This window comes from Oncorhynchus mykiss, chromosome 6 (genome assembly GCF_013265735.2).
Source record: "Oncorhynchus mykiss isolate Arlee chromosome 6, USDA_OmykA_1.1, whole genome shotgun sequence".
Lineage (NCBI taxonomy): Eukaryota > Metazoa > Chordata > Actinopteri > Salmoniformes > Salmonidae > Oncorhynchus > Oncorhynchus mykiss.
Genome location: NC_048570.1, coordinates 10,598,557 through 10,626,309, shown reverse-complemented (window position 1 = coordinate 10,626,309; position 27,753 = coordinate 10,598,557). Strand labels below are relative to the sequence as shown.

At 43.4% G+C, this 27,753-nt stretch overlaps 1 protein-coding gene across 2 annotated transcripts in view; it reads left to right on the top strand.

Moving 5' to 3' along the window:
* The window catches only part of LOC110525094 (glutamate receptor ionotropic, delta-2-like), a 653,889-nt gene that overhangs the window by 614,883 nt on the left and 11,253 nt on the right, over nucleotides 1-27,753 (top strand). For both annotated transcript variants that reach the window (XR_005052012.1, XM_036979367.1), the window contains exons 14-15: nucleotides 7,382-7,548; nucleotides 26,742-26,982. Coding sequence is in view for 1 of the 2 variants with exons in the window: in XM_036979367.1 (XP_036835262.1) it covers nucleotides 7,382-7,548; nucleotides 26,742-26,982 (408 nt within the window). In the remaining variant the exon portion in view is untranslated. The remainder of the gene's footprint in view (nucleotides 1-7,381; nucleotides 7,549-26,741; nucleotides 26,983-27,753) is intronic.

Here is a 27,753-nt window from a genome sequence, read left to right as displayed (position 1 = left end):
AGACAGAGAGAGAGAGAAAGAGAGAGAGAGACATATGTTTCCCATGCCAATAAAGCCCTGGAATTGACTTGAATTGAGAAAGAAAGGTTTTGTTGGTATTTGAGACCAACAATACAGGTATTAAAGGTCTCTGAGACCAGGTAGACCAAGGCCGCCTGGTCTGTCTCAGGTAGCCTTGGTCTATCTCAGGTAGCCTTGGTCTGTCTCAGGTAGCCTTGGTCTGTCTCAGGTAGCCTTGGTCTGTCTCAGGTAGCCTTGGTCTATCTCAGGTAGCCTTGGTCTGTCTCAGGTAGCCTTGGTCTGTCTCAGGTAGCCTTGGTCTGTCTCAGGTAGCCTTGGTCTATCTCAGGTAGCCTTGGTCTATCTCAGGTAGCCTTGGTCTATCTCAGGTAGCCTTGGTCTGTCTCAGGTAGCCTTGGTCTGTCTCAGGTAGTCTTGGTCTGTCTCAGGTAGCCTGGTCTGTCTCAGGTAGCCTGATCTGTCTCAGGTAGCCTTGGTCTATCTCAGGTAGCCTTGGTCTGTCTCAGGTAGCCTTGGTCTATCTCAGGTAGCCTTGGTCTGTCTCAGGTAGCCTTGGTCTATCTCATGTTGCCTTGGTCTGTCTCATGTTGCCTTGGTCTGTCTCAGGTAGCCTTGGTCTATCTCAGGTAGCCTTGGTCTGTCTCAGGTAGCCTTGGTCTGTCTCAGGTAGCCTTGGTCTGTCTCAGGAAGCCTTGGTCTCTCTCAGGTAGCCTTGGTCTGTCTCAGGTAGCCTTGGTCATCCTCAGGAAGCCTTGGCCTCTCTCAGGTAGCCTTGGTCTGTGACAGGTAGCCTTGGTCTTCATTAGGTAGCCTTGGTCTGTGACAGGTAGCCTTGGTCTTCATTAGGTAGCCTTGGTCTGTGACAGGTAGCCTTGGTCTTCCTCAGGAAGCCTTGGTCTGTGACTGACCTGGTCTTCCTCAGGTAGCCTTTATCTGTCTCAGGTAGCCTTGTTCTTCCTCAGGTAGCCTTGGTCTTCATTAGGTAGCCTTGGTCTGTCTCAGGTAGACTTGTTCTTCCTCAGGTAGCCTTGGTCTGTGACTGACCTGGTTTTCCTCAGGTAGTCTGACCTTCTACTGACCTGGGATGGTATCCATAACGCATCAAAAAAGGTCTTAGGAATCTGGTTAAAACCTGTTTTAAGACGAAAAGAACTCCCAGTTCAGAGTAGGATTTAGGATGATGTGAAGGTACTGCCCAGACAAACTCTGAGACAGGAATAAAATCAACTCAGCTGGTGTTCTTGACAATTTGAGGTACCGCAAAGGAAAGATAGTGATGACACTTATTGACATTGTTGTAAATTGGGGAATAACCAATCCTGATGAGGCATGACCAGACTGTGAACTCTATAGCACTCTTCAGACAACCTCAGTGAATGTGACTGTACATCAAATGTGGAAATTTCCAAATGACATAATCAATTTGCCTACTCTTAATTATTGTCTAATACTGTATGTTGGCATGCATAATTTTTTTTTAACCAATTCTGATGGTTGTAAAAAGCGGAATTTTGAAAACAAATACCATTATATCAACACACTCGTCACTCCTGTTTAACAACCCTAAATCTCTTTGGCACAGTAGGCATTACAGTAGACATTACAGTAGACATTACAGTAGGCATTACAGTAGGCATTACAGTAGGCATTACAGTAGACATTACAGTAGGCATTACAGTAGACATTACAGTAGACATTACAGTAGGCATTACAGTAGGCATTACAGTAGACATTACAGTAGGCATTACAGTAGGCATTACAGTAGACATTACAGTAGGCATTACAGTAGACATTACAGTAGACATTACAGTAGACATTACAGTAGGCATTACAGTAGACATTACAGTAGACATTACAGTAGACATCACAGTAGACATTACAGTAGGCATTACAGTAGACATTACAGTAGACATTACAGTAGGCATTACAGTAGACATTACAGTAGACATTACAGTAGACATTACAGTAGACATTACAGTAGGCATTACAGTAGACATTACAGTAGACATCGAGTCACTTGCCGATAACGTTGCATACAGCGTATTAAAGGGCTCTGATTTTCATCGAACGCAACATAACATAAGCCCTGGATTCCTTCAGTTGCTCAACTTTTAAGGATGCCAAACTTAGACATTTCTTTACTAATGTGATTTTGTACTCCAAATGGATAACTTGAAATAACATGATGTAGGTAATTCAATAATACATTTTTAAAAAAGTTTATTTATTAGCCTCGTGGTTATAAGTATTTAGGAATATCATATTGAAATATGCCTCCTGTGAAATCATTGTCAAAGTGCGAGAGATACTGTTGCATGTAGATCTAGATTATTTACGGATGGATTATATTGACATATCAAAATATTATTTCAACAACTTCAACCACTGACTCCCTGCATTTTTCTAGTATCAAGATGCCTGTTGATAACTCTTAACTGGTTATGACAGCACATGAGGTCTCCTAATTATCTGTCGACTTGGTGTGTCTCTTATGACTAAAGCAAAACGTAAAACGTAAAGTAAAACGTCTCTATTGTTAATATTTACGATCCATTTTCTACTCTGAGACGATTGGTGGATACGGGCCTGGTCCGCCTCAGGTATCCTGACCTGAAAACACAACGTAGAAAAAGCAGTTGCTTTGCACCCACATTGTGTAAATACGTAACCTTAACCTTAACCGTAACTCTAACCTTAACGCTAACCCTAACGTTAATCCCAATCCTAACCTTAACCGTAACTCTAACCTTAACGCTAACCCTAACGTTAATCCCAATCCTAACCCCAACTTTAACCGTAACTCTAACCTTAACGCTAACCCTAACGTTAATCCCAATCCTAACCTTAACCGTAACTCTAACCTTAACGCTAACCTTAAACGTTAACCCCGATCCTAACCTTAACCGTAACTCTAACCTTAACGCTAACCCTAACGTTAATCCCGATCCTAACCTTAACCGTAACTCTAACCTTAACGCTAACCCTAACGTTAATCCCAATCCTAACCCTAACCTTAACCGTAACTCTAACCTTAACGCTAACCCTAACGTTAATCCCAATCCTAACCTTAACCTTAACCGTAACTCTAACCTTAACGCTAACCCTAACATTCATCCCAATCCTAACCTTAACCTTAACCGTAACTCTAACCTTAACGCTAACCCTAACGTTAATCCCAATCCTAACCCTAACCTTAACCGTAACTCTAACCTTAACGCTAACCCTAACATTAATCCCAATCCTAACCTTAACCTTAACCGTAACTCTAACCTTAACGCTAACCCTAACGTTCATCCCAATCCTAACCTTAACCTTAACCGTAACTCTAACCTTAACGCTAACCCTAACGTTAATCCCAATCCTAACCTTAACCGTAACTCTAACCTTAACGCTAACCCTAACGTTAATCCTAATCCTAACCCCAACCTTAACCGTAACTCTAACCCTAACATTAATCCCAATCCTAACCCTAACCTTAACCGTAACTCTAACCTTAACGCTAACCCTAACGTTAATCCCAATCCTAACCTTAACCGTAACTCTAACCTTAACGCTAACCCTAACGTTAATCCCAATCCTAACCCTAACCTTAATCGTAACTCTAACCTTAACGCTAACCCTAATGTTAATTCTAATCCTAACCTTAACCGTAACTCTAACCTTAACGCTAACCCTAACGTTAATCCCAATCCTAACCCTAACCTTAACCGTAACTCTAACCTTAACGCTAACCCTAACGTTAATCCCAATCCTAACCCTAACCTTAACCGTAACTCTAACCTTAACGCTAACCCTAACGTTAATCCCAATCCTAACCCTAACCTTAACCGTAACTCTAACCTTAACGCTAACCCTAACGTTAATCCCAATCCTAACCCTAACCTTAACCGTAACTCTAACCTTAACGCTAACCCTAACGTTAATCCCAATCCTAACCCTAATGTTAATTCTAACCCTAACCTTAACCATAACTCTAACCCTAACGTTAATCCCCTAAATCTGCCACAGGTTCATCAACCCTTGATTCCAGTAATTCTCATTGTTAACCTTTGGAACCCTCTACTTTACACACGCCTATGACAGATGTGTACATAATGTCAACATACTTGTTTGAATACTCCACTCATGCAGTCGCTGTGAGTTCCTCCCTTTGTGACTCTCTACCAGTTGTGTGCTGCCACAGAATCATTTGAGATAGCCCAGACACGAAGAACAAAGCACAAGCATTAACCACCATTTTGGAGAGTTAAAACCCTAAATGTGAGCCCCTTCTAATGAACTTTAAACTGATTGAGAGAAAATACCACTTTAGGTATGTGTGAGGACTTTAATCATGAGGCAAGATTGGAAAACATGCCCTTCGGTGTTTCAGTCTTTTGAAGTCTGCTAGAGAAGATGATCTGAGCAAGCCACAAAGAAGTCTGAGTCAGAAATAGCACCCTTACCTTATCTAGTGGACTACTTTTGACCAGAGCCCTATGGCATTTGGGACACACATAACTCTAGCCTGTTCTCCCAAGTCTTCTGTCTGATATTTGGCACCATGGTAGTTCTTATAAATGTTTAAAAAATGTGTAATTAAATGAGGATCTCCTCATTTAAGCTGAGTGTGAAGCCTCTAAATCCTCTACAACGTTAGCGCTTGAAATAATGAGCGCTTGAAATAATTTACGGGTACAGTAATCACAACCAGTTAACAAACTAAAACATAAAGGGGGGAGTTCGACGATTTGCAAATTAAATTGCTAGTGTGTTAGACTTGATTTTGATCTACAGCGTTTATTAACCCCAAACTTGAGATTTATTTGGTTTGTTGTACCTTTAATGTAATTGACTTTCCCCCTATGTATTCTGTCCACAATGTAGACCCTGACATCGGTGTAAGCTACAGTATCATGTGTTTGAAATTGCGAAAGGAAGGGCATTTGTGTTAATTAAGCATTAAACACTCTGTATGCTCACGTCACGGTAATTACAACTCAGCTTCGAGGCCATCACCTGCTTTTAAATGATGATGTGAAATTAAAAACGCTGTACAACCAATGACAACAAACATATTTCACGTAAACGACATTAAGCTACCCCAGCGTACCCCAGGGGAATGGATGGACGACTTTAATTTCACGATTACGGATCTAGTGAGTAGTGCAGTCATATTTCCGAGAAAAGACAATGATGTGATTAGGATTCACCGGGTGCCCGGTGTTTGACGACAATGCCTTTTAATAATTATCAGGGCCCTTCTGATTGCCATGGCTCCAGGCAGGCTGCTCTCGCTCCATACGGAAAGACGTATCTCACTGCTTTTCCTCTCATCATGCGCCACCACTAAACCACTACCTGACTTCTACCCTTCAACTCCTGTTCCCTCTCTCTTTTTTTCTATGTTTCTACTAGTCTATTTATAGTTGTTTTTCTTGGAATCGCATCAATAAGGCGAGGACTTTGTGGTACCTGCTTGTTTTTTACACTTCCGTGCTCTCCTCTGAAAATGGTTTGGTAATCAATAGGAATCTCGACATTTCTTCCCTGCCCTTGCGCAGTAGATGTTTGACATTATAAGGGATAAGAACGACCATATAAACATTTTAAAGGACTTAAAGTGTTCATGAAAGGAGATGTTTTGTTACATCGCTTTGTTACATTTTTTAATGATGTCATGTGATGAAGTAGATCAACTTTCACGAGACACTTTCAAGGACATTTCTCATATGTGGAGGAAATTATACACTATAAATGTTTCCGAAGGATTCCGCCCCATTCTTGACTGAACCTTCCTATTTAGATCACCCATTATTATATCATTAGTTTAAAATGGGTTTTGGGTTATTGCAGATAATATCATCATCAACCGTGTATTCCATTATAATAGCCTTCTCTCAAAAACAAAGAAACACTCATCAAGTGTTGGGAAAAGAGGGCACAAGAGACAGGGAGGAGATAAGAGACATTTGAAGGGGTAAAAATGCCATAAAAGCATATTTGAACAAGGAGACACATCTTACTAGCTCACATCTGTCTTGCATGTGACAACCATAAAATAGAATACAGTACAAAATAAAATAATATAATTGCTTTTATTTTTCCCAGAGGGAAACGTCAGTACATGCAGAAAGATTTTGTGCCATTGTGTTTCTGTTGAATTTTGTTGAGTACATAAATCCAAAAATTGTTCATTCTGATCCCATAAAACTCCTTGCTGGCTATGATTGACTAGTAGCCTCAACAACCACTGTGTATGCTTGTGGTCAGATGTCATCTTAACTTCCAAGCCAGTAGAACTGATGGACCCAACATCATTTTCTTGGAAGCAAATCTGTAAGACCCTGTGATATAATGGGGTGACAGGTAGCCTAGTGGTTAAGAGTGTTGGACTTGTAACCGAAAGGTAAAAATCTGTCGTTTTGTCCCTGAAATGAAAATAAGAATTTGTTCTTAACTGACTTTCCAAGTTAAATAAAGGTAAAATAGTAAATAAAAAATAAAGGGAATCCAGGAGAAGGAATACACTGCTTACCAAATGGCCCCCTATTCCCTATACAGTGCACTCAAAAGTAGTGCCCTATCAAAGGTATAGGGTACCATTTGGGATGTACCCATAGGGTAGCTGTCTGATTTCCTCGTCTCAGGGTCTACTGTTTGAGCCAAATCACCAAATAAGAGTATTTCATGTTGAGAAATGGGCAATCACGTTGAACCCCGTCGAGACACAGACTGGTGTCAGGTGCCTGAAAATCTCATTACAGTTAATGATACGTCAGAGTCCAAATACAGTTCTGTCCCAATGGGCCCTGGTCAAAAGTAGTGCACTGTATAGGGAATAGGATGCCATTTGGGACACAGGCCATTTTAACCTAGACTTCCCCCCTTGAAACAGATGAAAGGGCTGACATAGTGTGTGATGAATATTAAGCTATAACATGCACTCGCTACAGCTTCAAATTAAAATAACATATTATATTCCAATTACAGGGTAACTTAATCATGTATGTCTTCTTTTAGATTTTATTGATTGATTTGTCAGGGACCATGTACAATTAAAACAAGAAAAAAAATCCTGACCTTGACTACTGTGGAAAATGCAAACACTGACCCAAGATCAGCGTCTAGGGGCAACACTTCACCCTACTCCACAGTGCATATGACACAATTAGTCACGGTTAATGTTCATGTTCAATCATGTAACCATCTCTCTACCCGAGTGTCAACATATAGTTTGTATAGTGTTATGTGTTTCTATATCTGTTTCTAATCATAGAAATAGAATTACAAGAAAGGGCGTAGCCCATCAGAACACAGCAGTTTGACCCTCATGAATACACTCAGTAGTTTTATGTCTGTGTTTTTACTTTTCTCTCAGGTGAAGTACGGGCGTTTTGCCTTTGTGTGGGATTCGGCAGTGCTGGAGTATATGGCCATCAACGATGAGGACTGCTCCTTCTACACTGTAGGGAGCAATGCACCAGATCGGGGCTACGGCTTCGCCATGCAGCACGGCAGTCCATACAGGGACATCTTCTCCCAGAGGTACAGAATTAAGCAGGGGCCCAACTTTGGTTTTAGAAGTGGGGGGGACATCATATACAGCTCTGGAAAAAATGAAGAGACCACTGCAAAATTATCAGTTTCTCTAGATTTACTATTTATAGGTATGTGTTTGGGTAAAATGAACATTTTTGTTTTATTCTATAAACTACTGACAACATTTCTCCCAAATTCCAAATAAAAATATTGTCATTTAGAGCATTTATTTGCAGAAAAGTGGTCAAAATAATAAAAAATATCCAGTGTTGTCAGACCTCGAATAATGCAAAGAATATAAGTTCATATTCATTTTTAAACAACACAATACTAATGTTCAGTATTTGGTGGAATAACTTTCATGCGTCTTTACATGCTCCCCACCAGTCTTTCACACTGATGTTGGGTGACTTTATACCACTCCTGGTGCAAAAATTCTTATATTCTTCTTGATCACATTCCAGAGGTTTTCAATGGGGTTCAGGTCTGGAGATTGGGCTGGCCATGACAGGGTCTTGATCTGGTGGTCCTCCATCCACACCTTGATTGACCTGGCTGTGTGGCATGGAGCATTGTCCTGCTGGAAAAAAACAATCCTCAGAGTTGGGGAACATTGTCAGAGCAGAAGGATTCAAGTTTTCTTCCAGGACAACCTTGTACGTGGCTTGATTCGTGCGTCCTTCACAAAGACAAATCTGCCCGATTCCTGCCTTGCTGAAGCACCCCCAGATCATCACCGATCCTCCACCAAATTTCACAGTCAGTAGTTTCTGGAATAAAACAGAAATGTAAATTTTACCAAAACACATACCAAATAAATAGTAAAACCAGAGACACTGATAATTTTGTAGTGGTCTCCAGAGCTGTATGTAATATATATATATATATATATATATATATATATATAGTGCCTTGCGAAAGTATTCGGCCCCCTTGAACTTTGCGACCTTTTGCCACATTTCAGGCTTCAAACATAAAGATATAAAACTGTATTTTTTTGTGAAGAATCAACAACAAGTGGGACACAATCATGAAGTGGAACGACATGTATTGGATATTTCAAACTTTTTTAACAAATCAAAAACTGAAAAATTGGGCTTGCAAAATTATTCAGCCCCCTTAAGTTAATACTTTGTAGCGCCACCTTTTGCTGCGATTACAGCTGTAAGTCGCTTGGGGTATGTCTCTATCAGTTTTGCACATCGAGAGACTGACATTTTTTCCCATTCCTCCTTGCAAAACAGCTCGAGCTCAGTGAGGTTGGATGGAGAGCATTTGTGAACAGCAGTTTTCAGTTCTTTCCACAGATTGTCGATTGGGTTCAGGTCTGGACTTTGACTTGGCCATTCTAACACCTGGATATGTTTATTTTTGAACCATTCCATTGTAGATTTTGCTTTATGTTTTGGATCATTGTCTTGTTGGAAGACAAATCTCCGTCCCAGTCTCAGGTCTTTTGCAGACTACATCAGGTTTTTCTTCCAGAATGGTCCTGTATTTGGCTCCATCCATCTTCCCATCAATTTTAACCATCTTCCCTGTCCCTGCTGAAGAAAAGCAGGCCCAAACCATGATGCTGCCACCACCATGTTTGACAGTGGGGATGGTGTGTTCAGCTGTGTTGCTTTTACGCCAAACATAACGTTTTGCATTGTTGCCAAAAAGTTCAATTTTGGTTTCATCTGACCAGAGCACCTTCTTCCACATGTTTGGTGTGTCTCCCAGGTGGCTTGTGGCAAACTTTAAACAACACTTTTTATGGATATCTTTAAGAAATTGCTTTCTTCTTGCCGCTCTTCCATAAAGGCCAGATTTGTGCAATATACGACTGATTGTTGTCCTATGGACAGAGTCTCCCACCTCAGCTGTAGATCTCTGCAGTTCATCCAGAGTGATCATGGGCCTCTTGGCTGCATCTCTGATCAGTCTTCTCCTTGTATGAGCTGAAAGTTTAGAGGGACGGCCAGGTCTTGGTAGATTTGCAGTGGTCCGATACTCCTTCCATTTCAATATTATCGCTTGCACAGTGCTCCTTGGGATGTTTAAAGCTTGGGAAATCTTTTTGTATCCAAATCCGGCTTTAAACTTCTTCACAACAGTATCTCGGACCTGCCTGGTGTGTTCTTTGTTCTTCATGATGCTCTCTGCGCTTTTAACGGACCTCTGAGACTATCACAGTGCAGGTGCATTTATACGGAGACTTGATTACACACAGGTGGATTGTATTTATCATCATTAGTCATTTAGGTCAACATTGGATCATTCAGAGATCCTCACTGAACTTCTGGAGAGAGTTTGCTGCACTGAAAGTAAAGGGGCTGAATAATTTTGCACGCCCAATTTTTCAGTTTTTGATTTGTTAAAAAAGTTTGAAATATCCAATAAATGTCGTTCCACTTCATGATTGTGTCCCACTTGTTGTTGATTCTTCACAAAAAAATACAGTTTTATATCTTTATGTTTGAAGCCTGAAATGTGGCAAAAGGTCGCAAAGTTCAAGGGGGCCGAATACTTTCGCAAGGCACTGTATATATATACATACATACATACAGTGGGGCAAAAAAGTATTTAGTCAGCCACCAATTGTGCAAGTTCTCCCACTTAAAAAGATGAGAGAGGCCTGTAATTCATCATAGATACACTTCAACTATGACAGACAAAATGAGAAGAAAAAAAATCCAGAAAATCACATTGTAGGATTTTTTATGAATTTATTTGCAATACATGCATAAATACATACATACACACACACACACATTATTCTATCCTTGTGGGGACCTAAAATACATTTTTAGTCAAAATCCTATTTTCCCTAACCCCTGACCCTAAACCTTAACCCTTACCATAACCCTAACATTAACCCTAACTCTAACCTTTACCCGTAACTTTAAACCCTAAACCTAAGCACTATCCCATTTCCCTAATTCTAACCCTAACCCTAATTGTATCCCTAACCCTAAACCAATTGCCATTTTAGCATAGAAATCTTGGTGGGGCAAAAAAAAATAATAATTGTGGGATGCATGCCAGCAAAGCCATTATACAAAACAATACATTAGTTGCACTTTCATGGTGACAAATGATACCCACAACTGTTTTGGCATATATAAAGCTGTTCCTGTAAGAACTGATGCTGGAGTAGAGAGGCAGGTACAGAGATTGAACATTTAATATTGCCACAGACATGGAACAAGACAGGAACAGCGTCAGAACCGGGTAGCACAATGACATACGACAATTCATGCAAAAAGTGGGGAACAGAGCTGGGGAACAGACAGTTATAGGGGAGGTAACATCACAAGTATTTGAGTCCAGATGAGTCCAATGAATTGTGGATGCGCATGATGAGGGAAGCAGGTGTGCGTAATGATGGTGGCAGTAGTGCGTAATGCTGGGCAGCCTGGCGCCCTCGAGCGGAGAGTGGGGGCAGGCGTGACAGTCCCGACAGCAGTCCCAACACCTTACCACTGCTACACCTGGCTATCAGTGGAGCCTTGTCTGGCAGCAAAAAAAAACCGTTCATTCAGCCTCATTTTCTGCCTTTTTAAAAAACATGGTTGAAATGGCTGACTTGCTTAAACAAATGTGGTTTCTAATGACAATTGAGGTGTACAAACTATGGCATAAGGGGACGATAAGCGGATGAGAGGCAATCCGTAATTTCGATTAAGACATTAATGAGCGAGCTAGGACATTTGTTTGTTTGTTCAGCACTTTTGAAATGTACAGTGACAGAATTTAGAACATGGGCCGTTCTGGCAGTGTTCTCCTTGTACACCAAGTCAGAACCGTAGGATAAATAAAAGGGGGCATATAAGCAGACAATGACAGCTCTTACAATATTCTATTATTATATTTCTCTAAAACAGTTTATAGGCTACAGAACAGTAGGCAAAATTAAGAGGGGAAAATAGACCAAATTACTAGGGTGAAGCACATGGGCTATGAACAGCTTACCACACAACATACACTGTACTACACAACAAGTCAAATTTCGCAGTTCCAAGTTTACAGTTGTTTTGAGTGCGGTACAAATCATGCTTCACTGACAGCATGGCCAATGTTGAATGTTTATCATTTTCAATTTAGAAAAGAGACCCTTAATCCCAGACTTGGGACTACACAGCCACTCCACTGAATAGCAGGCTAGTGATTTCTTTGCAATGCTTGCGGTTAGTCACTGATTCCTTCCAAACCACTCATTGTTGAATTTGTAGTGTAATGTTTCTGTCCAATGGCCGATGAGCACCGATACGTTTTATCTATAATTTATCTTCATATGACAAGGATTAAAAAGGATTTGCCAGTAGATTGTTGACTTAATTCAGGATGATGACTGCTAGCTAAGATTTTGAAATCAATCCAATCAAAGCAACTATATATATATATAACATTATTTGACATAATTCTATCTGTGGCCAATGACCTTGAGCGTTCTTGGATGGGTACTTCTAATGTAACTCTATGGCAGCATCCAAGAGGCTTGAATTTTGAGTTCAACCCTTAGACTTGGTTGTGACGTAGTGTCCCCATGAGTGACATAAGACTGAGCCAATCACAGCGCAATTAGAGAATATTACCAACCCCTACCGCTCCGTATTTTCCTGCCCCACCTGCCCTGAATGATGGGTTGCCACTGCATTAAACCTAACCAGTATGTTTAAAATAGCCGTTCTCCTAATGTTCCTTGTTTTTACACACACACACACACAATCTGATGGAATGAGGGAGATTCCTCAGCTATCAACATGCAGGAAGACACACACACACACACACACACACACACACACACACACACACACACACACACACACACACACAGTTTTGAGAAAGATTTAGGCAGATCGGATTTTGTCAACTGCTGTATGGCGTTTTAGTGAAATGTCACCTTCTGTCATTCATTCAGCGGACTGGAGTTTGTTCCAGTCCATTTGTGAAAGGACTTTTGTGGAAGGACATAAAATGTGGTGATGGGATTATAGGTGGTTGTTAGATTGACAAAGTACACTAAGACAAAATGCCAAATCCCTTCTCTATTAGACATTTCCTTTGAGATTACTGACAAAGGCATGTAGTAAAACTCAATCATTCTGACATGCTCAAGTGTCCCACTCACCTTTAATGCTGTGCAGCTGCACTGAGAATGACATTTGGCTGCATTTGTTTTAATTTCTAGACACACCTAAGAGAGGAACTTGCATGCCATCATGTGGCGGTTGCTAGCTTCATTTGTATTTAGAATGAAAACATGTGTGTGTTGTTTATATATGCGTGTGTGTGTGCGCATCTGCCTGTTTTTGTGTATGTGTGTGTTTGTTTGTGCATGCGTGCTTCTGCATGCTCCTGTGTGTGAGTGTGTGTGTGCGTGTGGTATATTTATTTGTGTGTGTGTGTGTGTGTGTGTGTGTGTGTGTGTGTGCGTGCGTGCGTGCCCTGTTGTATTCGTGTGTGCCAGCGTGTGAGTCAGTGTTCATTCCATTTAGACCACGTTATCTATCGATGCACAAAACTGCTGAATATTTGTGGTTATGAAAGTAAACAAGTTATTAATTGACTGTCCTATTTAATTCCCTGTCATTATTTCCAGGACAGCTCCTGGGGAGCACTTCCCAAACTCATTTTCATAAAACAGTGTTCCCTATGGTTCCTGCAACAATGCAAGGGAAATGACTGAGACAAAATTGTTGAGGAAAACATGTTTTTATCCAGACTTCAAGTCAATGAAGCACAAAGCTGAAATTATGGAGAAATTGTATTTGTCTCCCGGTAGTGGGCAATGCAATGTTTCACTCTTTATGGTGTTCCCCACTATCATCACAAATAAATGTATCTCCATGCGTTGCCTCATTCGAAGCACAAGGAGATTTATTTTGCTGTTCACTCTGTGGCAGAGGAGAAGTCCATTTGAAGTTTTGCTGTGTGTGGGGATCATGTGGGGCTTGAAAATGGCATCAGTATTCATTATCAAACTGTGTCAACATTTTCTCCCAACTATTGGTATTTCAAAGCGTGGAATGGGATAGCTTGGGGTAGACATTGCTTTTGAATAAAAACAAGGGCATCTCCAAGGCTTTCGTTGGCCTTCTCAATCAGAACCTCATGTCCTGGAAAGAAAACAGAGGCTCCGTAATCAAATATCTCCAAGCAATCGGTCGAAAGACAAATAGTCAGTGATTCATGTCTAATTGGAGAGGGAACCTGTGGATTTTAGAAGTCCACTGGTTTTTGGAGAGGGAACCTGTGGATTTTGAAGTGCACTGCGTACTGCTTCTGTCTCCTGTGTACTCACAGTGTTCCGAGTTTGCAATTCCCTGAGGATTATTAAGAGAAATGTGTGCGTGTGTGTGTGTCAAGGACAGTTTGCCTTTGATAGAGTATTGCCATTCCATATCTCATTCCAAATGACTTGTTGTTTTCCTTGGTAGATTCAAACAACCAAGGAAACAGATCCAAGGCAGCCTTCCTGTTATTTTTACTGGAGAGTGTGAGTCACCAGGCCACTGCACTGTGATGTGTATATATAATCTGCTGGACTGATAAGGATGTGTGGTACCCAGACTGGTAAGGATGTGTGGTACCCAGACTGGTAAGGATGTGTGGTACCCAGACTGGTAAGGATGTGTGGTACCCAGACTGGTAAGGGTGTGTGGTACCCAGACTGGTAAGGATGCTTATATATAATCTGCTGGACTGGTAAGGATGTGTGTTACCCAGACTGGTAAGGGTGTGTGGTACCCAGACTGGTAAGGGTGTGAGTTACCCAGACTGGTAAGGATGTGTGTTACCCAGACTGGTAAGGATGTGTGGTACCCAGACTGGTAAGGATGTGTGGTACCCAGACTGGTAAGGATGTGTGGTACCCAGACTGGTAAGGATGTGTGGTACCCAGACTGGTAATGACGTAGTGTAGACAGAGTAGTAATGATGTAGTGTAGACAGAGTGGTAATGACATAGTGTAGACAGAGTGGTAATGACATAGTGTAGACAGAGTGGTAATGACAGTGTAGACAGAGTGGTAATGACAGTGTATTCTTCAACATGAAGGCGTAAAACTACGTCACAATGCTGTAGACACCTTGGGGAATACGTAGAAAAAGTAATCTGGTTGATAGCCCATTCACTGCTCAATAGGGACGCATTGGAACGCAGAGCTTTCAAAACACGAGGCACTTCCGTATTGGATTGTTCTCAGGCTTTCGCCTGTAATAGCAGTTCTGTTATACTCACAGACAATATTTTTACAGTTTTGGAAACCTTAGAGTGTTTTCTATCCTAAGCTGTCAATTATATGCATATTCTAGCTTCTTGTCCTGACAAAATATCCCATTTACTTTGGGAACGTTATTTTTCCAAAAATGAAAATACTGCCCCCTAGTCACAAGAGGTTGGGGCGGCAGGGTAGCCTAGTGGTTAGAGCGTTGGACTAGCTCCTAACCTTAATCCTAACACTAATTCTAACCTTAACCCTAATTCTAACCTTAACCCTAGCTCCTAACCCGTACTCTAATTCTAACCGTAACCCTAAACCCCTAGAAACAGTTTTTGACTTTATGGCGACTAACAAAATAACGCCAGTTGGTCAAATGTTTGTTTGTTTACTAATATTGTGAATAGTTAAACACGTTCACACACACAGACACACAAACACAGACAGACACACAAACACGCACACACACACAGACACACAAACACACAGACACACAAACACACACAAACAGACGTTCACACACAGACGTGCACACACGCACACACACACACACTCAGGGGCTGTAGGAGACACATGACAGCTGTAGATTCATATGCCTTCGTCTCTAATGTCTTTAGTGCTTACGCAGTACTGTGGAACGGTGCAGCAAGCCATGGCTCATAATGGCCTTTCATTTTTCATTGTTGTTCTTGTTGTGGCGGCGACGACGGAGTCCTCCTTGGTGCTATCGTTTGGCTTGTTTGTCACAGGATGAATAAACTGTTTACTCCAACCAGACTGTACAGTTTTAAAGCACAGTCTGGCTCTATTAGTAAAGTGCTGTGTAGCAGGATACACTGAAGTAGAATCAGTGGTTAAGGAAAGCGTAAGGCCTCCACTCTAGTGGCACCTAGTACAATGCAGGCATCAACCACATTCATTACATTGCCTAGGGAATGCTTGGCCAGGAAACTCTTACTTTAATTGTCTAAGAATTCTAGAATCGGTGTGGGTGGAACACTCCCAAAGTGGATGTGTTATTGATGCCTAGTGATGGTATTCCGCCACCAGTGGCACAGTGACAGCTTTCTTCTTAGAACTTGAGGGCCCGTGTCCTGTGTTCCAACCATGGCCTCGGGGGTTGCTTTTCTGGTTTGTGGAAATGACTCCATTTTGAAGTGAGGCTCTACCGTGGCTACGGCTAAAAAGGGGTTGACACCTAGGCATCAAGTTCATTTCCCATCATCTGGAACAGTGACAGAGCTGTCACTTAAAGTCCAATGCATCAAGATGAGAAAATATCCCGCCCTGAAACTGTCATTAAAGCTCATAAGTGGGACTTAATGACTGAGTGGTTGACGCTTCTGCTATCAGAGATTTTCCTCAGTAGTTTTATTTTTTCCAGTACATGGCTCGCGCCACTGTCAAGACACATTTGCAAGTATAATTAAGATAACTTTTATGTTATGGGCTCCCAAATGGCACAGCGGTCTAAGGCACTGCATCTCAGTGCTAGAGGCTGTATCATAAATACAGTCAATAAGAGACAAGGAAGACAGTCAGTCAGAGACAATAAATATATTTGAGAGACAATAAAGACAGTCAACAAGACACAATTAAGAGACAATAAAAGGCAGTCATTGAGAGACAGTCAACAAGACACAGTAAAGACAGTCAACAAGACACAATAAAGACAGTCAATTAGAGAGAATAAAGACAGTGAATTATAGTAGGAAAAAGTCAGTCCATGTGTGGTCCATAATGATTCTGTTCACTATTGGCTACAGTATCAACTATACTGCCTGCTGGACCAACTAGTGATTGTCATTCAGAAGCCTTATTTCCACTGGGATAAAAGAGTGTTTGGGTCTATTATTTTCATGCCCGGTAACACTCTGGTGCCCGGTAACACCCTGGTGCACGGTAACACCCTGGTGCACGGTAACACCCTGGTGCACGGTAACACCCCGGTGCCCTGTAACACTCCGGTGCCCTGTAACACTCCGGTGCCCTGTAACACTCCGGTGCACGGTAACACCCTGGTGCACGGTAACACCCCGGTGCCCTGTAACACTCCGGTGCCCTGTAACACTCCGGTGCACGGTAACACCCTGGTGCACGGTAACACTCCGGTGCACGGTAACACCCTGGTGCACGGTAACACCCCGGTGCCCTGTAACACTCCGGTGCACGGTAACACCCTGGTGCACGGTAACACCCCGGTGCCCTGTAACACTCCGGTGCCCTGTAACACTCCGGTGCCCTGTGTGTGTGTGTGTGTGTGCGTGCGTGTGTGTGTGTGTGTGTGTGTGTGTGTGTGTGTGTGTGTGTGTGTGTGTGTGTGTGTGTGTGTGTGTGTGTGTGTGTGTGTGTGTGTGTGTGTGTGTGTGTGTGTGTGTTTTATGTGCTGTTGTGTTCAACTGAAATGTAGCATCTCTAAATTAGTCGTTTTGTCTGGCACTCAGACATTATTATTTGTTTGCATCAAACAGGATTTTTTTTAAAGATTTGATTCCTTTTTTTCCCCTTATTTTTTTCTTGTCCTCCCTTTAGTCTTATGAAGTAGGGTAGTTTGTCTGCCACTGTCAGAGCCATCTAATAACGTGTGATTATTTCTGCTGCGGTCGGTTGCCACGGCAACAGCTCCAGCAGTCCTCACTAATGGCCATGCAGAGCCCTGGAGGCAGATATGCTGGCTAGTAAAGACATACAGACTGAACTGGCTGACTGGGGGAGCAACAAACACATTTACATCCCACCATCCCCAACAATAGACTGCATACAGTACATGCTGTGACATTAGATTATTTTCCTGGAACAGGTGATGTATGAGAGCTTTTTCCCTAATAACACGGAACTCCTTGGCAAGGCCTTGATGTCATGAAGTGTGTGTGTGTGTGGGTGTGTGTGTGTGTGTGTGTGTGTGTGTGTGTGTGTTTGTGTTGTCACCAGAGGGCATGAGTGAGAATGATTAGGCCATTACAATGTGTTATGGACCAGAGCTAGGTGACTGTTCAGAGTTATATACTGTATGGGTTATGGACCAAAGCTAGGTGACTATTCAGAGTTATCTGTGGGTTATGGACCAGAGCTAGTTGACTATACAGAGTTATCTGTGGGTTATGGACCAGAGCTAGGTGACTATTCAGAGTTATATACTGTATGGGTTATGGACCAGAGCTAGTTGACTATACAGAGTTATCTGTGGGTTATGGACCAGAGCTAGTTGACTATACAGAGTTATCTGTGGGTTACGGACCAGAGCTAGGTGACTATTCAGAGTTATATACTGTATGGATTATGGACCAGAGCTAGGTGACTATTCAGAGTTATATACTGTATGGGTTATGGGCCAGAGCTAGGTGACTATTCAGAGTTATATACTGTATGGGTTATGGGCCAGAGCTAGGTGACTATTCAGAGTTATCTGTGGGTTATGGACAATAGCTAGTTGACTATACATAGTTATCTGTGGGTTATGGACCAGAGCTAGTTGACTATACAGAGTGATCTGTGAGTTATGGACCAGAGCTAGGTGACTATACAGAGTTATATACTGTATGGGTTATGGACCAGAGCTAGTTGACTATTCAGAGTTATCTGTGAGTTATGGACCAGAGCTAGGTGACTATACAGAGTTATCTGTGGGTTATGGACAATAGCTAGTTGACTATACAGAGTTATCTGTGGGTTATGGACCAGGGCTAGGTGACTATTCAGAGTTATATACTGTATGGGTTATGGACCAGAGCTAGGTGACTATTCAGAGTTATATACTGTATGGGTTATGGACCAGAGCTAGTTGACTATTCAGAGTTATCTGTGGGTTATGGACCAGAGCTAGGTGACTATACAGAGTTATCTGTGGGTTATGGACCAGAGCTAGGTGACTATTCACGGTTATCTGTGGGTTATGGACCAGAGCTAGGTGACTATTCACAGTTATCTGTGCCTTTAAAAAATGTATGTCCTTGAGCTGTTTTGTGTTGGACCCCAGGAAGATTAGCTGCTGCTTTTGCAACAGCTAATGGGGATCCTAATGAAATAACAACATATATATGGCTCAGGTCATGGAGAACCTGAAAGAGGAAAACACCAACCTACTGCACTCACACATGCACACACACAGTCCCTGACCCAGTCCCTGACCTGACCCAGTTCCTGGTCCAGACCCAGTTCCTGACCCAAAGCATTGAGAGTGGCAATGCTTTAACTATTACAGTATGTACCGGCTCAGACAAGCCATCCTATCCTTGGAGGTGACATTTCTATAGCCCCAGTTGGAGCTCATCTGTTGGGTGATAACACCTGTCATCACTGCACAGGGCCCGGGGGACTGTAGGCCCTTCATCCCTTCATCCCTCCATCCTTCCATTCCTCTGTCCCTCGATCCTTCAATCTCTCCATCCCTCCATCCTTCCTTCCATCCATCCTTCCTTCCATTCCTCTGTCCCTCGATCCTTCAATCTCTCCATCTCTCCATCCCTCCACCTCTCCATCCCTAGGTCCTTCAATTCCTCTGTCCCTCCATCCTCCATCTCTCCAAACTCCATCCCTCCACCTCTCCATTCCTCTGTCCCCCCACCTCTCCATCCCTCCACCCCTCCACCTCTCCATCCCTCCACCTCTCCACCCCTCCGCCTCTCCCTCGATCCTTCAATCTCTTCATCCTCCATCTCTCAATCCCTCCATCTCTCCATCCTTCAATCTCTCCATTCTCCATCTCTCCATTCCTCTGTCCCTCGATCCTTCAATCTCTCCATCTCTCCATCCCTCCACCTCTCCATCCCTAGGTCCTTCAATTCCTCTGTCCCTCCATCCTCCATCTCTCCATCCTCCATCCCTCCACCTCTCCATTCCTCTGTCCCTCCACCTCTCCATCCCTCCACCTCTCCATCCCTCCACCTCTCCACCTCTCCATCCCTCCATTCCTCTGTCCTTCCATTCCTCTGTCCTTCCATTCCTCTGTCCCTCCACCTCTCCATCCCTCCACCTCTCCATCCCTCCACCTCTCCACCTCTCCATCCCTCCATTCCTCTGTCCTTCCATTCCTCTGTCCTTCCATTCCTCTGTCCCTCCACCTCTCCATCCCTCCACCTCTCCACCCCTCCACCTCTCCACCCCTCCACCTCTCCACCTCTCCATCCCTCAGTCCTTCCATTCCTCTGTCCCTCAATCCTTCAATCTCTTCATCCTCCATCTCTCCATCCCTCCATCCTTCAATCTCTCCATTCTCCATCTCTCCATTCCTCTGTCCCTCGATCCTTCAATCTCTCCATCTCTCCATCCCTCCACCTCTCCATCCCTAGGTCCTTCAATTCCTCTGTCCCTCGATCCTTCAATCTATCCATCCTCCATCCCTCCACCTCTCCACCCCTCCATCCCTACACCTCTCCATCCCTCCACCTCTCCATCCCTCCATCCCTCAGTCATTCCATTCCTGTCCCTCCATCTTGCCATCCTTCCATCCCTCCACCCCTCCATCCCTCCACCTCTCCATCCCTCAGTCCTTCCATTCCTCTGTCCTTCCATTCCTCTGTCCCTCCACCTCTCCATCCCTCCACCCCTCCACCTCTCCATCCCTACACCTCTCCATCCCTCCACCTCTCCATCCCTCCATCCCTCAGTCATTCCATTCCTGTCCCTCCATCTTGCCATCCTTCCATCCCTCCACCCCTCCATCCCTCCACCTCTCCATCCCTCAGTCCTTCCATTCCTCTGTCCCTCCACCTCTCCATCCCTCCACCTCTCCACCCCTCCGCCTCTCCCTCGATCCTTCAATCTCTTCATCCTCCATCTCTCAATCCCTCCATCTCTCCATCCTTCAATCTCTCCATTCTCCATCTCTCCATTCCTCTGTCCCTCGATCATTCAATCTCTCCATCTCTCCATCCCTCCACCTCTCCATCCCTAGGTCCTTCAATTCCTCTGTCCCTCCATCATCCATCTCTCCATCCTCCATCCCTCCACCTCTCCATTCCTCTGTCCCGCCACCTCTCCATCCCTCCACCTCTCCATCCCTCCACCTCTCCACCTCTCCATCCCTCCATTCCTCTGTCCTTCCATTCCTCTGTCCTTCCATTCCTCTGTCCCTCCACCTCTCCATCCCTCCACCTCTCCACCTCTCCATCCCTCCATTCCTCTGTCCTTCCATTCCTCTGTCCTTCCATTCCTCTGTCTCTCCACCTCTCCATCACTCCACCTCTCCACCCCTCCACCTCTCCACCCCTCCACCTCTCCACCCCTCCACCTCTCCACCTCTCCATCCCTCAGTCCTTCCATTCCTCTGTCCCTCAATTCTTCAATCTATTCATCCTCCATCTCTCCATCCCTCCATCCTTCAATCTCTCCATTCTCCATCTCTCCATTCCTCTGTCCCTCGATCCTTCAATCTCTCCATCTCTCCATCCCTCCACCTCTCCATCCCTAGGTCCTTCAATTCCTCTGTCCCTCGATCCTTCAATCTCTCCATCCTCCATCCCTCCACCTCTCCATCCCTCAGTCCTTCCATTCCTCTGTCCCTCCACCTCTCCATTCCTCTGTCCCTCCACCTCTCCATCCCTCCACCCCTCCACCTCTCCATCCCTACACCTCTCCATCCCTCCACCTCTCCATCCCTCCATCCCTCAGTCCTTCCATTCCTGTCCCTCCATCTTGCCATCCTTCCATCCCTCCACCCCTCCATCCCTCCACCTCTCCATCCCTCAGTCCTTCCATTCCTCTGTCCCTCCACCTCTCCATCCCTCCACCCCTCCACCTCTCCACCTCTCCATCCCTCAGTCCTTCCATTCCTCTGTCCTTCCATTCCTCTGTCCTTCCATTCATCTGTCCTTCCATTCCTCTGTCCCTCCATCCTCCATCCCTCCACCTCTCCATTCCTCTGTCCTTCCATTCCTCTGTCCTTCCATTCCTCTGTCCTTCCATTCCTCTGTCCCTCCATCCTCCATCCCTCCACCTCTCCATCCCTCAGTCCTTCCATTCCTCTGTCCCTCCACCTCTCCATCCCTCCACCCCTCCACCCCTCCACCTCTCCACCTCTCCATCCCTCAGTCCTTCCATTCCTCTGTCCTTCCATTCCTCTGTTCTTCTATTCCTCTGTCCCTCCACCTCTCCATCCCTCCACCTCTCCATCCCTCCACCTCTCCACCTCTCCATCCCTCCACCTCTCCATCCCTCAGTCCTTCCATTCCTCTGTCCCTCCATCTTGCCATCCTTCCATCCCTCCATCATGGGTGGTTGTTAATAAATTCAAGGCTCATTGGTCTCAATGAGCAGAGACCCTTCAGAGTTATAATTCATTAAGAACACATGGTGTTCATTTGTTTGAGCAGCAGCTGTTCAGATTGTCAAGGTCATAAAGGTTGTCAGGCGCCCTTATATACCGTTCACCATCAATGATCTTCTGTCCCACGGCTCCTGTTGCTAGCCTCTCGACATAGACGGTGATCAATAGACACTATTGGCTATTAAAGTGAGAATACAAAATGGTGGATTTGTAAAGTCGGGCCTGTACCCAGGCTTCGTAATCTCTCTCCTTTTCCAAATGATTAGTTATCACAGGCCCAACAGCATCAAATGGATTTTTATTTCAGAAGAAGAACTGAGGGAAGGAAAAAGGCACATGGAGACAGTATAATTGGGGTGTGGAGGGGGAGGAGGAGGGGACTCCTCTTTTGTATTGCCTGTGTTGACTCATGGTAGCTCAAATGAAACACAAATTGTGTCAGAAGAAGAAAAAAGACAGACTGTTTGGACGTCACTGTGCTGTGAGTAGACTAGACTGGCTTTGAATGCATAGAAGACTGAGCTCAGTCGTAGCTGTGATTAGATAAATGATCTGTAATGTGAAAGGGACCATGTCTTACTCCGTGTTTGCTACATGAGTAACTTGATGTGATATCTGTTCTTGATCAAAATATTGCAATACAAGGAGCAACATTTCCACAGCAATAAAACATTCTGAATTTTTTGGGGACAAAATGATCATATTACTCACGACACTTGCAGCAGGATTAGTCTCCAAATCTCTCTTTCCAATATCCATGAATAGGCAGGAATAATATAAGCTTATCCTATTGCTGTAAAGTATTACTAGCTCTGGTCCAGGGCATTAGTGCACAACATATCCATTGGAGGAACGTGCACTAACGCCCTGGACCAGAGCTAGAAAACCACAATCATCATGCCACCTAGGAGGCTCAGCAGCATTATCCCCTGGCTGGTGAAAGCAGAGGGTTTTTCTAATGGGCATGTCAATGGTAAACATTTGATCTTACACATAAAGGGGTGAGACTAGGCAGAGCACTGAGATTACAATTAGAGCATGAGGGCAGTGATAAACGACTATGCTTTCAGGGCAGCTGTGTTAGTGATAAACGACTATGCTTTCAGGGCAGCTGTGTTAGTGATAAACGACTATGCTTTCAGGGCAGCTGTGTTAGTGATAAACGACTATGCTTTCAGGGCAGCTGTGTTAGTGATAAACGACTATGCTTTCAGGGCAGCTGTGTTAGTGATAAACAACTATGCTTTCAGGGCAGCTGTGTTACAGTGATAAACGACTATGCTTTCAGGGCAGCTGTGTTACAGTGATAAACGACTATGCTTTCAGGGCAGCTGTGTTACAGTGATAAACGACTATGCTTTCAGGGCAGCTGTGTTACAGTGATAAACGACTATGCTTTCAGGGCAGCTGTGTTACAGTGATAAACGACTATGCTTTCAGGGCAGCTGTGTTACAGTGATAAACGACTATGCTTTCAGGGCAGCTGTGTTACAGTGATAAACGACTATGCTTTCAGGGCAGCTGTGTTACAGTGATAAACGACTATGCTTTCAGGGCAGCTGTGTGACATTGATAAACAACTATTATTTTGGTGATGAGTTTTGGCCACAATCTCAAGTATTTTATTTACTCCAAAGTATAGTCACTTTTTTCAGTTATTTTTTTATTAGCTATAAAAATGTATTCCGTGTGTGTGTGTGTGTGTGTGTGTGTGTGTGTGTGTGTCTTCCTGCATGTTGATAGCTGAAGAATCTCCCTCATTCCATCAGATTGAGTGCAATAACTCCTATCGTTGTATCCTTTTCGGGCTTGTCTTTGTTGGAGGCACAACAACTACAGTATCAATCATCGAGCTCAAATCTCCATCGAGACTGACTCTGATGAGTCATGATCACATTTCTTCCAACGTTGTCTCTGTTTCTGATTGGTTGTTTCACACACATGATTTCCTATTTTTGATTCCATCTGAGCCAACTTTGAGTGATCTGTTATACGTGGTTTATCTGAATTAGATACCTTAGTCTCCCAACAGTGATCCCAGATCAGACCTTAGTCTCCCAACAGTGATCCCAGATCAGACCTTAGTCTCCCAACAGTGATCCCAGATCAGACCTTAGTCTCCCAACAGTGATCCCAGATCAGACATTAGTCTCCCAACAGTGATCCCAGATCAGACCTTAGTCTCCCAACAGTGATCCCAGATCAGACCTTAGTCTCCCAACAGTGATCCCAGATCAGACCTTACATTTCTTCTATACGCAACTCTCTCTCAAAGGCTTTATTCCGTCCTTGTAGCCCATCTGGCCAGCTGTCCATGTGTGCCATCTCTTCTAGTTCTAAGAGAGGATAAAATAATGTCTATAATAGAAAATACACTACCGTTCAAAAGTTTGGGGTCACTTCGAAATGTCCTTGTTTTTGAAGGAAAAGCACAAAATAACATCAAATTGATCAGGAATACAGTGTAGACATTGTTAATGTGGTAAATAACTAATTGTAGCTGGAAACTGATTTTTTTATGGAATATCTACATAGGCGTACAGAGGCCCATTATCAGCAACCATCACTCCTGTGTTCCAATGACACGTTGTGTTAGCTAATCCAAGTTTATAATTTTAAAAGGCAACTGATCATTAGAAAATGCTTTTGCAATTATGTTAGCACGAGTTTCAGAAGAAAGGTCCTTGTTTCTGGCCATTTTGAGCCTGTAATCGAACCTACAAATGCTGATGCTCCAGATACTCAGCTATTCTAAAGAAGGCCTGTTTTATTGCTTCTTTAATCAGAACAACAGTTTTCAGCTGTGCTAACATAATTGCAAAAGGGTTTTCTAATGATCAATTAGCTTTTTAAAATTATAAACTTGGATTAGCTAACACAACGTGTCATTGGAACACAGTAGTGATGGTTGCAGATAATGGGCTTCCACTACAATAGTAATTTACAACATTAACAATGTCTACACTGTATTTCTGATCCATTTTATGTTTTTACCTTTATTTAACTAGGCAAGTCAGTTAAGAACAAATTCTTATTTTCAATGGTGGCCTAACTGCCTTGTTCAGGAGCAGAACGATAGATTTTTACCTTGTCAGCTCAGGGATTTGATCTTGCAAACCTTCGGGTTACAAGTCCAACGCTCTAACAACTAGGCTACCTGCCGCCCCTATTATTTTAATTTACAAAAAATGTGCTTTTCTTTAAAAAACAGGGACATTTCTAAATGACCCCAAACTTTTGAACGGTAGTGTATATGTTATTGAAAAAAAATGTGCTCCTCTGTGACATTATTCATTTGCCAATTATGTAAACTACCGTTTCAATACATTTGCATTTTAGATAGGGAGCATTTTTTACATGCTGTACTTAGTAGGGACACAGTCAAAGATAAGCATTGTCATTCAAATCACTTGTGTGCCTGTGTGTGTGGGTACGTGTGTGTGCATGTGTGTTTGCAGTTAATTTTGTTTCCTGCAATACCTCAAATCAAACCTCTGAAATACAACACCGTAAATCAGGGTTGTCAAACCCATTCCACAGAGAGCCGAGTGTCTGCATGTTTTTGTTTTTGTGTTTTTTCCTTTCAATTAAGACCTGGACAACCAGATGAGTTCCTTACTAATGAGTGACCTTAATTCATCAATCAGGTACAATGAGTAAATGTACGATGAGTAAAAACCCGTGATAGATGAGTTTAACATGTGATGTAAGTGACAGAGGCCACCAGTTAACCTTTACTATTTAATAGCGGATGTGATAAATCATTTCCTTTATCTGGACAGCATAATATAATTACAGCAAAGTACTTACACTCTGCTACAAAACATGTTCATATTTCTTAGAATTACTTTGACAGGCTAATACAACTGTCACTCTGTGGCACCGTTATCTGGCCAATATCGCCCTCTAGTGTTGGAGGACCATTCACACAACTGCAGAGAATCAGGGTTGAGAATCAGGGTTGGATCTCAATTGTATTTTTTTTTATTCCTCATGTCCTCTCCTCGCATTGTTTTTTTCCCCCCTCGGACCTCTTCTAATGCGTTTAGAGAAGGATGCAAGGAATCAAGGAAACGTAATTAAGATTCAACCGTCAGATCATCATGGAATGTGAAGGACACGAATCATGCTCAGTGGATTCCTTTGAATAGAAACAACCGTCTTTTAGTTTAGCCGTATATATACAGTGCCTAGTGAAATGTCCATCAATGACTCCCAACTAAATTTACTGAGCTTGAGCAAATTTGACAAAAACATTGGATATACGTTGCTCTAAGAGTTGGTAGAAGCTTCTTCAAAATGACTCACAGATGTAATGGCTGCCAAATGTGCTTCCACCAAGATTGAACTCTAGGGTTTGAAGATATATGCAATCGAGACATCATCTTTTTAAATCTTTTTTATTCATGTTTTATTAACTTGGAACATTTTCTATAATTTATCTTTCCACTTTGAAAATGTTGAGTAAGTTGTGGAGATCAGTCATTTATTTCCTTTTGAGATTTAACACAGTGAAATCTGAAGACTGTGCAAGGGGTGTGCAGACTTTCACTAGCGGCTGTATATGGCTCTGAGTCTAAGCTACTTACTCCAACCTGAAGAAAATGTGATGCGGTCCACTCTGAATGTGATTTCCTGTTCCTGTATACACCTACAGACAAAACCAAAGATCTGTCCTCAATTAGTGTGTGTGCGCGTGTGTGCGTCCGTGTGTGGGTGTATGTCAGGATCCTGGAGCTGCAGCAGAACGGGGACATGGACATCCTGAAACTGAAGTGGTGGCCCCGGGACAGCCCATGTGACCTGTACTCAGCGGTGCACACCAAACACCGCGGCAGTGCCCTGGACATCCACAGCTTCGCCGGCGTGTTCTGCGTGCTAGCGGCCGGAGTGGTGCTCTCCTGTGTCATTGCCATGGTGGAGACCTGGTGGACTAGGAGGAAGGGCTCACGAGTCCCCTCCAAGGAGGTGAGGAGCTGGGGGAGGCCGGGTGGTTGTGTTGTGTGGGCTCGGTCTGGAGGTCTGGGTAACACTTGACTTGAACCCTCTGTTTTACGGCTGTGGCTGTATGTCGTGTCTACTGTACATGGTGTCAGCGTCATGATGTCACAGATGTTTGTACATAGTCAGGAGAGCTGTCGTTTACCTTTTTTAACTGTCAGTCAAGTGGTCTGTCCCTTGCTGTGGTGTCCAAGTTATCCACGGCCGGCTGAATGGACAGCTAATAAACAAATGTCTCATTTGGTGTTTGATTAAAATGTCATACAAAGTGAAACTCTGGCACACTCCAGTGTTTTTCCCTCTTTGCCACTGGAACTACATAAGGTGTGAGAACAAACCACTTCAATTTAACTGACATCTGTTGCTGGGACTGCACATGACATAGGACACATCCCAAATGACACCCTATACTCTATATAGTGCACTACTTATGACCAGGGCACATACTGGTCAAAATTAGTGCACTATATAGGGAATAGGGTGTCATTTGGGCCGCAAACAAACTGTAGTATATGATGTGAGTGGGTTTGGGTGAAGTGTCACCGGTTTCAAGTGTATTTGTAAAATGAATATGAGGAAATGGACCTCACACAAGCTATACTGAAATAGAAGGACTAGAATAGGTCAGGGCTAACAAACAGGCACGTTTTGTTTTTCCTCAAGGCCCTCAAATAATGATAATTCTGCTCAGAAATCCCGATTTCGACAGATCCACTAGGCTAAAGACGGACCAGCCCA